This window comes from Lotus japonicus, chromosome 1, assembly GCF_012489685.1.
Source record: "Lotus japonicus ecotype B-129 chromosome 1, LjGifu_v1.2".
NCBI lineage: Eukaryota > Viridiplantae > Streptophyta > Magnoliopsida > Fabales > Fabaceae > Lotus > Lotus japonicus.
Genome location: NC_080041.1, coordinates 99611646 through 99626044, shown reverse-complemented (window position 1 = coordinate 99626044; position 14399 = coordinate 99611646). Strand labels below are relative to the sequence as shown.

At 35.6% G+C, this 14399-nt stretch overlaps 2 protein-coding genes across 4 annotated transcripts; one reads left to right on the top strand and one right to left on the bottom strand.

The window, feature by feature from the left end:
- Window positions 1-220: 220 nt before the first annotated feature.
- LOC130728316 (protein LUTEIN DEFICIENT 5, chloroplastic) lies at window positions 221-6290 on the top strand. Its single transcript, XM_057579750.1, has 15 exons — window positions 221-676; window positions 875-1091; window positions 1375-1446; window positions 1559-1669; window positions 2388-2579; window positions 2718-2879; window positions 3539-3634; window positions 3716-3817; window positions 4154-4186; window positions 4279-4359; window positions 4450-4532; window positions 5046-5177; window positions 5287-5347; window positions 5538-5603; window positions 5853-6290. The coding sequence occupies exons 1-15, from the start codon at window positions 372-374 to the stop codon at window positions 6009-6011; spliced, it is 1872 nt and encodes a 623-aa protein (XP_057435733.1). The 5' UTR covers window positions 221-371; the 3' UTR covers window positions 6012-6290.
- Window positions 6291-6837: 547 nt separating this feature from the next.
- LOC130728317 (sterol 3-beta-glucosyltransferase UGT80A2-like) lies at window positions 6838-13796 on the bottom strand. 3 transcript variants are annotated; one of them, XM_057579751.1, is made up of 14 exons: window positions 13314-13661; window positions 12996-13195; window positions 12250-12486; window positions 11054-11165; window positions 10497-10667; window positions 9710-9773; window positions 9465-9522; window positions 9189-9366; window positions 8873-9003; window positions 8163-8265; window positions 7994-8070; window positions 7863-7910; window positions 7631-7780; window positions 6838-7272 (listed from the first exon to the last, which is right to left on the bottom strand). In XM_057579751.1, the coding sequence occupies exons 1-14, from the start codon at window positions 13429-13431 to the stop codon at window positions 7084-7086; spliced, it is 1836 nt and encodes a 611-aa protein (XP_057435734.1). In that variant the 5' UTR covers window positions 13432-13661; the 3' UTR covers window positions 6838-7083. The 3 variants fall into 3 exon arrangements, with proteins under 3 accessions (XP_057435734.1, XP_057435736.1, XP_057435735.1); XM_057579752.1 differs by lacking the exon at window positions 6838-7272 and having other exon boundaries at window positions 7640-7780; window positions 8005-8070; window positions 13314-13796; XM_057579753.1 differs by lacking the exons at window positions 12996-13195; window positions 13314-13661 and having other exon boundaries at window positions 11054-11176; window positions 12250-12359.
- Window positions 13797-14399: the final 603 nt, after the last annotated feature.

Genomic DNA, 14399 nt, shown 5'->3' with positions numbered 1-14399 from the left:
AAATACTAACAACATACTCATTTAAATACACGCTCTAACGTATTCACTCAAATTGCTATATCTTTTGAAAAATCAACCATATCTAGACAAGAGATATGTTGGAGGTGTGTTTGTTGCTCTCCTAATTCTTAATTAATTCATATGCACTTGATGATGTAGTGCCAAAAGAACGTGGCTTACTCTCATACAAACAAATTACAAAACTAGAAAGGGTATCTAATCAAGTTGCTCACCGTTTGATATTCAATAGATTCCATTGGAGAAGCTGACACGATGAGAACGAGACTGAGTGGTCTCGTGCATCAACCACTTATCTATTTCTGAGTTGGATGTTACTTCTGTAACAACAACAACATTTGTGTCTGTCATCTATGGCTTCCCATGCTGCTCTGCTTCAGCTTCATGTTCCTCCTCCTCTTTCAATTCCCACACAACGTTTCTACCACAAACAGATATGCATAAATAGACTCAAACCCTCCACAACCACCACTTCTTCTTCTTCTTCTTGGTTTCCATGCTCCAGAACACGAAGAAGATTTAGCTCATCAGTGATTGTATGCTCCTCTTCAAATGGTAAAAGCTCGGATTCTGGGGATGATGGTATCAAGAGCAAACAACGAGCTGAATTATCTGCTAGGATTGCCAAAGGAGAATTCACCGTGAATAAGCAATCCGGGTATGCTTACATAGCCTTTAAGTTTCAAACTTTGGCTTTTTTTCTCAATTGGATTTTTTCTTGTTAATCCAATGATAGGTTAGTTGCTCCTCTATTTTAGTAGTATAGTGTATAACTTGAACTGGGTATACTTCAAGAGTTGTTTTTATTTATTTTATTCATTTGATTTTGGTTTGCTCTTTTTTGGGGTTGGTCTAGTTTCCCTTCAGATTTGAAGAAGAGCTTGTCACAAGTGGGGGTGCCCAATGAAATTCTGGATTTTTTATTTGGTTGGATTGAAGGGGGTGGCTATTACCCAAAAGTTCCTGAGGCAAAAGGGTCAATCAATGCCGTTCGAAATGAGGCCTTCTTCATTCCCTTGTATGAACTTTACCTCACATACGGTGGGATTTTCAGGTTAACATTTGGACCAAAGGTTAGTTCAGGATATTTTTTTTCAGCAGGAATCTAGCTCATCTCTACTTGAAAACAATGTTTCTTAAGGGGGTAAGTGGTAACCAATGGGGGGTTGATTCACATGCCTTAACTTCTTTCCATGACAATTGCATAACTTGGGATTGAATCCAGGGTAATGTGATCACACTGATGATTTCCATGGCATTGAAATGGGGAGAGACTCCCCTCACCTTAAACTTTACTATGCTGAAAAAAGGCACATTATATGGGATAACTGAGTTTCCCTCTTGGTTATCTTGCAGTCCTTTCTAATAGTATCCGATCCATCTATTGCCAAACACATATTGAAAGACAATGCAAAGGGCTATTCCAAGGTAATCAACTCAACAGTCAGCAATGACTGACCATTTTTCAGTTGCTTTTCTTCTCTGGCCCTTCCTGTATGCAATGTACTTGCAAATTATTTGGTTGATTCTCTGTGTGCAGGGTATCTTAGCTGAGATCCTAGACTTCGTGATGGGGAAAGGGCTTATCCCAGCTGATGGGGAAATATGGCGTGTTAGGCGACGTGCTATTGTCCCAGCACTGCATCAGAAGGTATTTTTTTGTACTTGGACTGATTTATTTGAAGTTGTTAGAAATGTAATATAAGACCATTCATGTGTCATTTACCCAAGAACTTAAGCTTCTGGTATTATTGGTTCATGAAATGGTATAAGAGCTCTGACCAAGTTGTCTAGAGTTCGATCCTTGTTACCCCCAACTATTCTAATAAAAAGTTGAATTTCAGCACATGTTGTTCACACTTCAAGCTCAAGTGTGCTTTTGCGTGTTAGAAATATAATGTAAAACCATTCATGTGTCCTTTACCCAACATCTTAAGCTTTTCGAAAAATATGTTCATGACAGAAGTCATTATAGAATCATATTCTAGATTGATTTCTTGGCTGCTAACATCATGGATTAAAGGGATGCCTCTTTACTTAGGTTGGAAACACTAAGATTTATGTAGGTCAGAATGTTAATCTCCACAAGTATATATTGAACTGGGCATAATTGAGTTATTTGACAGTTACTTAAAACGTTCAGAGGCTAGTTAGCACTGTTATCTAATGAAGAAACATAGATCCATTAACCAGTATTCACCATCATAAAAATGTCATTTATGACAGAAAATGGAAAGAGCAGCATATTTTGATTTGTTCATTTTATGGTGTTGAGAGATGCTCACAAATGCTTCTCTCTTACTCTTTCTTAAATCTCAGCTGTTCTTCTCTATCTTGTTCTTGATTTTGTTCCTTGATTGTGATTACAGTATGTAGCAGCTATGATTGGCCTTTTTGGACAAGCTACAGATAGGCTCTGCAAGAAGCTAGATACTGCTGCATCTGATGGAGAAGATGTGGAGATGGAGTCACTTTTCTCTCGATTGACCTTGGACGTCATTGGCAAGGCAGTATTCAATTACGACTTTGATTCTTTATCCAATGACACGGGTATAATTGAGGTATGACTTTTGGAATATTCCCTTGACCTCTTGTCTTTTTAATGCAGTGTTCCAGTTTATAATTTTTCTTGTTCTTTCTGAATGAAGATGCTTTGTTTACAAGCTTCAGTATTGTTGCACTTTATCTAATTAGATCAGGCTGTTTATAATGTGCTGAGAGAAGCAGAAGATCGAAGTGTTTCTCCAATTCCAACATGGGAGATCCCAATATGGAAAGACATATCCCCTCGTCAAAAGAAGGTTAATGCAGCTCTCAAATTGGTCAATGATACGCTTGATGATCTGATAGCAATATGCAAGGTAATGTCGCCTTAGAGTGACACAGGATTTTGTTACAGCTATTACAAACAGTAGCAAACTTGACAATACTACTGAAATTACATCAGCAAACTACTAACAATCACTATTCTTAATAAATTTTGACAAAATTCATCTGGTGATTAACATTGTCATTGTTAAAAATGAGGTGGCATTTGTCAGACACATTTCATCTCCATTCCATATTTATTTTAATCGATATATTATGAGGTAGTGAAACAGTTTTAATTTTTTTATGCAATAAAAGAATTTATGAATCACATGCTAGGTCCTATATTTTTCATCATCAAAGTTTCATAGAAATTGAAACACTTGACGTCTGATTATTCTTGCTTCCATTTCTGTTTGAGTTAGACTAGAGAAATTATTATAACTAGATCTTCTAGAGTGTAGATTGTGAATCTTTGGGAGTTAACCAAAAATGGATACACTTATATGTAATATCTTGGTCTTTTAGAGTGTACAAACTTCTTCATAAAATAATCATCAATTTGATGATATGATAGTTTTCTGCGGTCATTAGCCAGCTCTTAATTAAAATACAGTCCAGGGACTGTATTATTCCTATTCATGACCTTTAAAAGTAAAGACTGCTAAACTTAAGTTGTTGTTTCATATATATTTTCCAATCTCATTTGCAGAGAATGGTCGACGAAGAAGAGTTGCAGTTTCATGAGGAGTACATGAATGAACAAGATCCAAGTATCCTGCACTTCTTGTTAGCAGCCGGAGATGATGTATATTAGCTATCTCAAATTATTTTAGTTAATGAAAAGCTGGATGTAAGTGCAAAGTATGAAAGTGATGAATCTTTGTAGGTGTCAAGTAAGCAACTTCGTGACGACTTGATGACATTGCTCATTGCTGGACATGAAACATCAGCTGCAGTTTTAACTTGGACCTTTTATCTTCTGTCCAAGGTATTATGTGGCTACCGTTCAATAAAAATACATATATATACATATATATATATATATATACATATATATATATATACATATATATATATATATATATATAGAGAGAGAGAGAGAGAGAGAGAGAGCAGTGTATCGGGCAAGAGGGTGAGAAAACTAATCTTGACCATCCATATGCATGTGCAATAGAACATTGCAGTCATTTCTTCACATCAACACCTGAACTAAATGCGTGCACTTATAATTATTTGTTTCTGGTCACATAAAGTGAGGAATGAATTTGTAATGCAGCAATAGCTAATGCAAGAATATTTCCTTCTCTTTTTTCATTGGCTGCAGGAGCCTAGTGTCATGTCCAAGCTCCAAGAAGAGGTTTCATGAGACTCTTAGCTTTCACATTAGTATCAAAGTATCATATTAGACTTCCGGATCACAAAAATCTGATATTAACTAATTTTTCCTAGGTCGACTCTGTACTTGGAGATCGATTTCCAACTATTGAAGACATGAAGAAACTAAAATATACAACTCGTGTGATCAATGAGGTATAGCGATGGCTTACTATTACTTTTCACATTAAGTTTAAATTGATTAATAGTTACTGGTTGAATTTTCTAAATATATTCAATTTTTAGTCATTGAGGCTTTACCCACAACCACCTGTGTTAATTCGTCGCTCTATTGATGATGATGTTCTTGGAGAGTATCCCATAAAAAAGTAAGTACAATAAAAACTTCATCTTGTTTAGCTGGTTAAGAAACAGTTTTGCTGAAGTTTTTGTCTTGATTACAAGTCTTCTTTCTTTGTTTCATCCTTAATTTTCACTTGGTACTTACCAAGATTGTGAGGCTGTGAGATTTAAGTTCCTGGTTATAAAGTAAAAGTACATTAACCTCCCTGAGGTTTGATGAAATTACCTCGACTTCTAAGTAAAAACATTGACCTCCCTATTTTGAATTTTCATAGCCAGAAAGTCCCCGTTACATTTTATCCAAACCCATATAAGCCCTCTAAGAAGCTTTGTCTGCAGGTGAAAAATCATAGATGTACTCATAATTTCTGAAACAAACAAAGATATGAGTGTAATTTAGGAAAACCTTGATGGATATAAGATACTTTTTCATCTCAATATGCAATATACTGAGACTGAGAATCTTCATATCTGATCTATTGTTAATTTGTTTCATCCTTTCTGATCGATTGTTATTTTGTGTCATCAATTATTGGCAGAGGTGAAGATATCTTTATATCTCTCTGGAACCTGCATCGCAGTCCACATCTGTGGGATGATGCTGACAAGTTTGAACCTGAAAGATGGCCTTTAGATGGACCTAACCCTAATGAGACGAATCAAAACTTCAGGTACATTACCAGTATTTAATCCATTTGCATGGTTTCTACCAATATTCAAGAGTTTATGCATGATATAATGAAATCTGCTAGCTGCTAATACTGTTATTCTTTCTTTTAGGTATTTACCCTTTGGTGGAGGACAACGAAAATGCATAGGTGACATGTTTGCTACATTTGAGGTAATGTTCATGTTAACCCATTGCTGTGTTTTTAAATCTTTTGGTTATCAGCAATTCCGAAGATCTTGTTGGAACCTAAGATGAATCGGTTCATTTTTATCAAGACTTGTTGTGAGTAAATGACTAAATGTTATGCGCATACTGATGATAATTTTTTCTTTGTATGCTTTTGATGATGCTCATTGTAAAGACTGTAGTAGCACTTGCAATGCTTGTGAGACGGTTCAATTTTCAAATGGCAATTGGAGCTCCACCAGTAAGTTTGTTACTGTGTTGTGAATTTTCAAGGATTGATGAAGTCTCAGGATACTATTTCAAAAACTGTTTTTAGCAAAACATGTGATGATCTTAAAGTTGATTGCTTGAACTTTTCTTATTTAGAGTCTTAGTGGTGATGAAGCATGAAACTAAGAACTGATACAACTATGTTTTCTGCATTTGACTTGTTAGCAAGTGCCAATCTTTCCATTATATTAGGATCTAACTGAATCATTGTCTCTCATAGGTTGTGATGACCACTGGAGCCACAATTCACACAACACAGGGGTTGAACATGACGGTAACACGCAGAATACAACCTCCTATTGTGCCCTCATTACATATGTCAACAGTGGAAGTGGATCAGATGAGTCAGAAAGACCAAGTTTATCAGGCTCAGTCCTAATTTCTTGTGTAGCACATTATCAGTCATACAAGATAAAATGAGTGGAGGGGGAAATAATAGGTGTAGTGTCTTCTTCTTTCTTCCAGGTGCTCAGGTGAATTATGTGGTGAGGCTTTATTCCCCCAATAACCCCCCCACATCCATTGACTTTTACCAAGGAAGCGAGTAAAACTTCAAATCCTTCACCTCCTTATAATTATAATTCTTATTGTTTCAAAAAAAAATTCTTATTAAAAAGTACAATTCTTATTACAAAATGCAATTCACGAATTATAAATTTGATGCTCTGTCCACTAATCAGTTCGATAGTATGTAATAGAGATTGAAAAACTATAGGAACAATCATTATTTGAACAAAATGCTTGAATAGAGCAGTGTGCACACAAAAATAACTATAGTCTGCAAATTTCTTGGCATGTACTTCAATGATGTATTCTACAAATTGTTTTAGGGGAAGTCCGGTGTTTGTTTTTTATGAGTGATTTTAGGAAGAGTCAGGTAAGAGAGATAAGTGATTCTAAAAGAAACTACCAAAAGTAATTTTGTGGAAAAGAATATGAAAGATTTATCAGTGGATTTAAACAATCTAATAACATATGAAATCTGCACACCATCCAGGGAAGTTGACATCTCATATTGACTCCAAAGTGTCAAGAAGGCAATATACTTGCAGACAAGAATATGTTTAGATACTCGTTGGCACCAGCGAACCTTAGCAATCACTTTGAAACGAAAAAATGAACGAACTTCTCAACTAGTTTGATACTCGATAAGGCAGTGAGTAAATGAATTTATGATCTTACGTTTCACTGATGTTCACTTATTCTTAAACATGAAAGTTTTCAATTGCAAATCACGGGAACATACTGAACTACTGAAGGGCATTCCATTCAAATCTTACACTAAAGAGGTTAACTTGATCGCTACTGTATCCTTAGGAAATATTTCTGGTGAAACTAAGGGAAAAAAATCACCAGGGCAATTTACATTTCACAATTACTAATATAACAGAATTGGACTGAAGAATAAACATGACTACATGAACAAGGATGCCGTATGATGAAGAATCAATTTATCCAGAAGAGTTATAGCAACCAAAGCATCTTCGTATAGAGAAGCCTTTAGGAACTGAGGCTAATGGCTTAGGCGCCTCTGTATCATGTTTTTGGCTTGGATAATGTTTATAGAAGGCTTTAACTGCTCCTTCCACACCATCTTCGTTTTTCATGGCCTTAGCAAGTTCAACAGCACGCCTTTTCACCTGCATAAAAGCATAGAACGATATATCAGAAACACAATAAATGATGAAAAGCCTCTTAAGTTCTCAAAGAGTGAACATCGCCAGTTAGGAGGTTACCATTCAATAATTAATATCTCATGTGATCTATGAAAGACCACAAAAAGCAAAATTTGTGAAGATCACCTCCATTTGTTTAATGCTCTATTTTGTAAGATTTGATACTGTATTCCAAGGGGACAGAAGTAAATTCGTCCTTTACTTGATTTAGACTCCAAAGAGTACAAGTCACTCACAATATACTAACCGGGGAACACATTGTATATGCTATTACCAATGCTACATTCACAACACTAATTGCTCATATCACAGCTAAATTTACCTCTGGATTCAGCATGAAGCGTATGGCATCAACCAACTTTTCCAGTGTAAACTCCTGCACCGGGATGGGTGCAGGACCTACCCCTCTGGTGTGCACTCGCTCTCCCCAAAATGGCTGGTCCCCGAAGAACGGTACGACAGTTGTTGGGCACTGCAAAAATACAGAATAGAGATGACTATTGAAAGATTCATATAACAGTAAAGTTAGAATGTTTCACATTACACTACATTACTTCAGCTCTGAGACCAGCAGCAGTTGTTCCAGCACCCCCATGATGTACCTGAAACATTTGGAACTTTCAACTAAAACTCAATTTAAATTCAGAGCAATTGGAACTAACACTGAGAAAAAATTTGCAGGTACCACGGCAGTACATCTTGGAAATAGCCAATCATGCGGACAGTTGTCCAATAAGTACACAAATTTCTTATCTTCTGCCACTGAGAAACAGAAATTATTACATGGTTCACAATCAGAGCAGCAAAAACCGCAGTATACTAATGGCATGCTTGAAGTAGAGATCAAGACTCACAATCCCCAAGACCGCCCCAGCCTTTGTTGATGATACCTCTCTGCCCTGTTTGTTCCAGAGCTTGAACAATAATTTTTGTCATTTTTTCTGGAGCCTGTAGAGGCTGTTCAAAACTCAAACAAAAAATTATATCAGAATGGAAAGTTTGCAAATAGTTAGGGATTGTTTGATTACTGTTTTGTAAAACAGTTTTCAGCTTTTAAAAACAAACAAAAGTTAAAAAAAAAAACTCATTTGATATTACCAGTTTTTCTTAAAAATAATTTTTATTTTCAGTTTTTAAAACTGAAATCTAAAAACATGTTTTCTGTTTCTGTTTTTAGTTTTCAAATCACAGGTTTAGTAGTTTTCTTTTCTTTTATTCTTTTGGAAAGCAGGTTTTTAAAATTGTTTCTGAAAACCCTTTTTTAAATTCAGAAAAATTGAAAAGGGAATCACACACAAGTCCTTAATTATGGCATGTATGTGTTCTGATAAGGCACATTAGATTTTATGCCCGAGCATGGTACATGCCACTGAGTTTGGTAGTTGGTACACACACACACACACACATATATATATATATATATATATATATTAGTGACCAGTGATTTTAGGTCAAATGAATCACTGCAAATGTTTCTTGGAAAAGTTAAATTCAGACAAACAGTGCAATCTGCAGATTCATCAGTGTGATCAGATGACTTAAATATGCGAGCATAGAAACTCACAAGGCTACCAAATCCAACATATATAGGTTTTTTGCCTTCTTGAAGCCAATCTACTAGCGATTTTGGGGGTTCATAATTTGAAGCAAGATCGAGGAAACAAAATCCCACAACGTCAATGTTAGGCCCCCAATCTGCAGACCAAACAGAAAACACAATGAGATTATCACGACATCCTTGAAAACACAGCTTGAGTCCCCCCAGAAGCCAAGTCAAGAAAATGGAAGCAAAGAGACTGTTTATGATGTGACAGTAAGAATTAAGTATGAACATGGGTGAGCACTAAATGATATGAGAACACACTAAATATATATCTAACCTTTTGGTTTAGGGACCAAGTGAGGGCTCCATATATAACCATAGGGAACCTCAGGAGGAGAAGTATAAGACCCACTTAGGTAAGTAATAGGCCTTAACTTCAACTTCTTCTTCCTAAAATCATTTATCAGGTCTCGCATTCCCAGCCATACTAAAGAATCAACTATTTGATATGACAGCTGAAAGACTCAACACAAAACAAAATGATAATTTAGAAATGCTATGTAAAAAACTAGTAGCTTAGCTAACTTCAGAACAGAGAGACCATGCAACTCACTCTGTATCCAATTGGTTGCTTAACACGGGAAAGAGGATGTGGGAATTCACCGGTAGGCCTGCAAATTTTGTCAAATATCGTATCATCACTCAGAAAGAAAACTACAAAACTATCCCCAATAAATGAGCACAACTGAAAACTGTCCTAATTCCTATGTCAATTAATAATTTATCTGTGACAGAACACATGATGGAAATGAAGATAATGAAGTGTAGGATTAATCCATATCACCAAACAAGACTTACGTCCATGGCATTGTGAAGAATATGTGAAGGGGAACTCTTAGATACTCAGCAACATGAGAATGCCCTGCAAAATTCATATACATTAAAAGTATAGAAAATATTTTTAGTTAATAGGTAACAGCCATAAACAATCTAAGATTATTAGTTAGTCCTGTAGTCATTTTTGTTCTCTGTCAATGAGCTTTCATTCAACTGGCCATTAGCAGTTTCCATGTTTAAACAAAAAGGAGGAAATTCTTGTTTAGTCGAAAGTATGTTTAATGCTTTAGCAAACATAGACAATGAATCATTAACGTGTATTTGAGTATTACAATCATGCCTATTGTTCCTTCCTTCTCTCTATCATGAGTTACTTCTCACAGCCACTAATAACAGTCACATATGTTTATCTCCCTTATTTTCCGTACATCTACTAGAAACTCCTTGTCATAATGAAATAATGTAATCCTTATAAGCATAGTTATCTTAGCTGTTAGCCATCAATTTTTCCTAATATACACTTGCATTCGATGACTTTGACTAGGTTACAACCTCAATCTTTTCAAACTTACAACTCCAGCAATCTTGCTCTTTAATGTCTCAGAACTCAGAAGAGCCTGATTTTGGAAACTAAAATCTTCTGCAAGGCCACGCCAGAGACATTTCCTTCTAAGGCCTTCATTAGTATCAAAGATTTCCTTGAATCACATTCTCATGAGAATGGAAGGAAACTTAGTTGTCTTTATAATTATTGTGAGGCATAGCTAGACGAAATTGAACGAAAAACTAAATTTAAGTAAAATCTAACCATATGCTGGAGGATTGGCAATTATTGCATCTGCTTCAAATGGAACATTGGAATCTGGGTAAGGACTGATGCATGCAGGAAGCAAAGAATTAATAATAGCCTTGATTTGATTTCTTTGTAAATGTATTTCTGAAGGACCTGAGGGCAAGAAGCCTTTATTCTTGACCATATCTGAAGAAAACATAATGTTAAGTAATTATAAGATGATATTATGAGCAGAGAAGAAATATTACTCATCAGATGACAACATACATTTACATTTGAAAACAGTAGTAAAAGCATACTGGCATATGGGCAAAAGACATCTCTTTGTAAGGGGGATGGGATGCCACTAGACCTAGCTCATTGGCAAAGATGACTGATTTCACCTAAATTATGTTCGAGTTGAATCATAAGAGAGGAGGCTACATAAGAAGTCCTTTTATCCACAATTAAGTTAGACTGTCATGTAAAGCTACCGATTAAACATAGTTATAGAGACAAACACTTAACCTTTAAATGGTTGAAAAGGTTGAAACTAGGAAGATCATATATTGGATAAGACAAGAAATACTTACAACCAGCAAGAACTTTGGGATCTCCACCTAAAGGGTAAAACTCCAAGCCTGCATTCAAGACAAAATCTTCAAAATTTTTATGAGTAGCTAGCCTAACCCTGTGACCGTCTACCTGCAAATAAACTTCAGCCTCAATCAGGTTGAATTGAATTACATAGGATTAACATTGACTTAAGTTACAAAAACTATACTTTTCGAGGAGGAAAGAATGAAAAAAATAAAAAAATAAATACTTAAGGATCTTAGAAAGTATCATGAGTTTGATACAGAACAACACTGTTTAAAAAGTGAAGTTTGAGATCCACTATGAAACACAGGAGAGGATTACTGTCTCAAGTCTCAAACGGAGAGAAAATAATTGGGTGCATGTCAATCAGCTATGATTCCTACGGGGTGGATGGATGAGAACAGTGGGAAACCATACAAAAGGGTAACTTTAGTTGCAAGGTCCTATATTTTAGGTGAAAGTTGTGAAACTATAAAGTCTCTTATCCTATTCACAAGTGGCTCTCAAAGGCATAGACCTGCCCTTTCCTTCGGAAGTGCAAAAGACAACAGTAGTTTCGACTTGGATAATAAGGAGGGAAATAAAATAACGTGATTTTGAAATTGTTGGAAGAGTTAAGGACATCACATGAAAGAACAACAAAAACGCAACAATGAAAGCTTTTTTGCATTAGTAGTATCAGGTATATGGATCACACGATGTTATAATGTCTTGTCATGAATCAACATCACATGAAAGACTGTCTGAAATAAATTGTAAAAGTTAAAACCATAAAGCATATTCCAATATTTAGTCCAGTGATTTATCAAGACTGATAAAAGTGTCCACAATATCATGTTTCTAGCTGTAGTTTCAGGAAAGCAGCTTTCATTAAAAAAAAAAAAATTGCATTGGCGTGCACGGCTGACAACAATATGATTGCAATCACGATTTAAAAAAATGAATATCAAAGTTAGAAAAAAAAAACTAATAGCCGAGTTTCTACTATTCTGAATGTTTTCCAGAGCAAAATCAGGTACTTTAAACCTCGATTATTTCCATAAGCTTGATAAATTTCCTCTGAAGGAAGTCATAATTTCAAGCATGGTTCAAAAATATATGATGTATAACATGAAATTTTCTAGTAAATGATCATCCATACACTAAAAACTAATACAGGAATACTTAAGAAACCGGGAATGCAAAACACCTGTAGACGCTTCCCAATGGCAACAAAAGGCTGAACATCTCCCCGTGTTCCAACTATAAGCATCACAATTTGAAGCGGCTGAACAGGCCGAATATCCTGACTGGGCTTTCTCTTGAAAGATACATCATGAGCTTCATTAGTAATAACCCCAGTTTCAATTGGTGAATGCGACCCTGGAACATCAATTACTACAGTACCATCATCCTTAACCAAGGAAGCCTTTTTTAGCCATCGCAGCTACAACATGTGAAAACAATTTCCAAGGATTAAAAAAATAAAGCAAACAAAAAACTCAAAGATCTTTAGAGTTTAGATCACAATTTTAGAGTCACAGAAGCCATTTAAAGGAACATCATTAGGAGATATATATATAGAACAATAGTCAGCAAGCTAAGCAAATTATGTCACTACAAAATGGCACAAACAAATCAGAGTGCTTCCTATGTGAGTATACGCATTACACATACGCTTGAGACCCCTTTTAACATAAATCCAGACTTCAGGGCAGTGCTTAAACCCTCTAAGTTGATTGATTCATAAACCTAATTTCCCTAACAAAAACTTTCCTACTAGAATTATTTTGATCCCTAAAAATGAGTTCAGTCACTTTAGTCCTGGAAATCACACTTTTCATCTCTGGAAGTTGAAAATCACAATCAATTTAGTTCTTAACCAAAATGCAGGTTTAGTTCTTATAAAAAAAACACTAGTTTGCAAGTTTGAAGATAGTAGTGATTTTGACAAACCCTTTTCTTCATGGGAACATTCTCATCAAGCAACTTCGCGGCCAACCAATTGATTCCATTGGTCTTTCCAACTTTACGATCACCATTCCTAATTACCAAACCCTGATTGGACGGTCCAGTTTCTTCCGCCACAGCCACAACACCCGCCGCAGGAGCCTCTTTCTCAGCCACATTCTCCGATGAATCCCTGTCCACATGCCCTGCTTAACACCAAATCAAACAACAAAAATTCCACATAATCATCACATGAATATCTTTCTACTATCATGAAACAAACAACGAAAAGGAGAAAAAGAGAGGGAGAATGTGGATAACAACCTGAAGTAGAGGCAATGGAAGTAGCGGGAGCGTCGACATACACTGAAATGTCACTGGAGGAGGAAGAGCTTGAAGAACGGTGGTTGTTGTGGTGGTGGTGGTTGCTATCATGCGCCATCGGTGAAGGGAGAGGGAGAGGGAAAAAAGAGGGACGGAAAAGCGAGTGTCGTTGTTTGTTGTTTGGATGGAAAAGGGAATTTATATTGGTGACGGTGATCGAGAGGGGGAAGGAATAATTTTAGTTTTAGTTTCAGATGAATGAATGAAGAAGGTTTTCTTCTTCTTTCTTTTCTCACATTTTCTTTCCTTTCCTTTTCGTTTCTTTTTCGCTGGAAAGTGAGAAGAAGAGAGAAGAAGGCGTGAGAAAATATGTGCCACGTGGAGGAAGGAAAAAGCGGTTAGAGGAGGCCGTTACACGCCACGTCCTAACTGTAACTGCTCCTCTTTTTGTTTTTTTCAGTGTGCCCCGCCGCGAACACCAACGTGCGTTTCGTGTCCCTCTCACACTATTTTTAATTATTAAATTAATATTAATTATTTATTTCTGAAACCAAATCTAGGACTATATCCTGGCGTGCATTCATATCATTATATTATTTCATCTACCATTTTTAATTTTTTTTAAGACCGTAATTGTATTCTTTTAATTTAGCTTTTGTAATAAAAGTGCCGTTTTTTGGAGTTTTCTAATGGAGAAAAAAACATTAGTTTTTGTAATTTTTGAAAGAAAGATAAGAACAGGAAATAAGAGTGACATCAAGGCAATTTTTAATTTAAACTACACGTATTATATGATTTTTATGAGCCGTAAAACTCTTATGGGTCAGTTGATCTACACACTTGATGGTGGTGATGATAATTTAGTTTCTAGAGTTAAAGATAATCTGTCTCTCAAAAATTAATTTTTCAAATTTTCAGAAATTAAGGACTTGTAACAGGGTAAGATATAATGTTGGTGTGGGATGAAGGTAATTTATCTCCTATTTGAGGTGGTGTTTAGTTTATTTTCAAAAAAATAAAAAAATAAAACTAGTTTTCAATCTAATATATTCATTTTTTTTTTGTTTTTCTTTTAAAATATTGTTG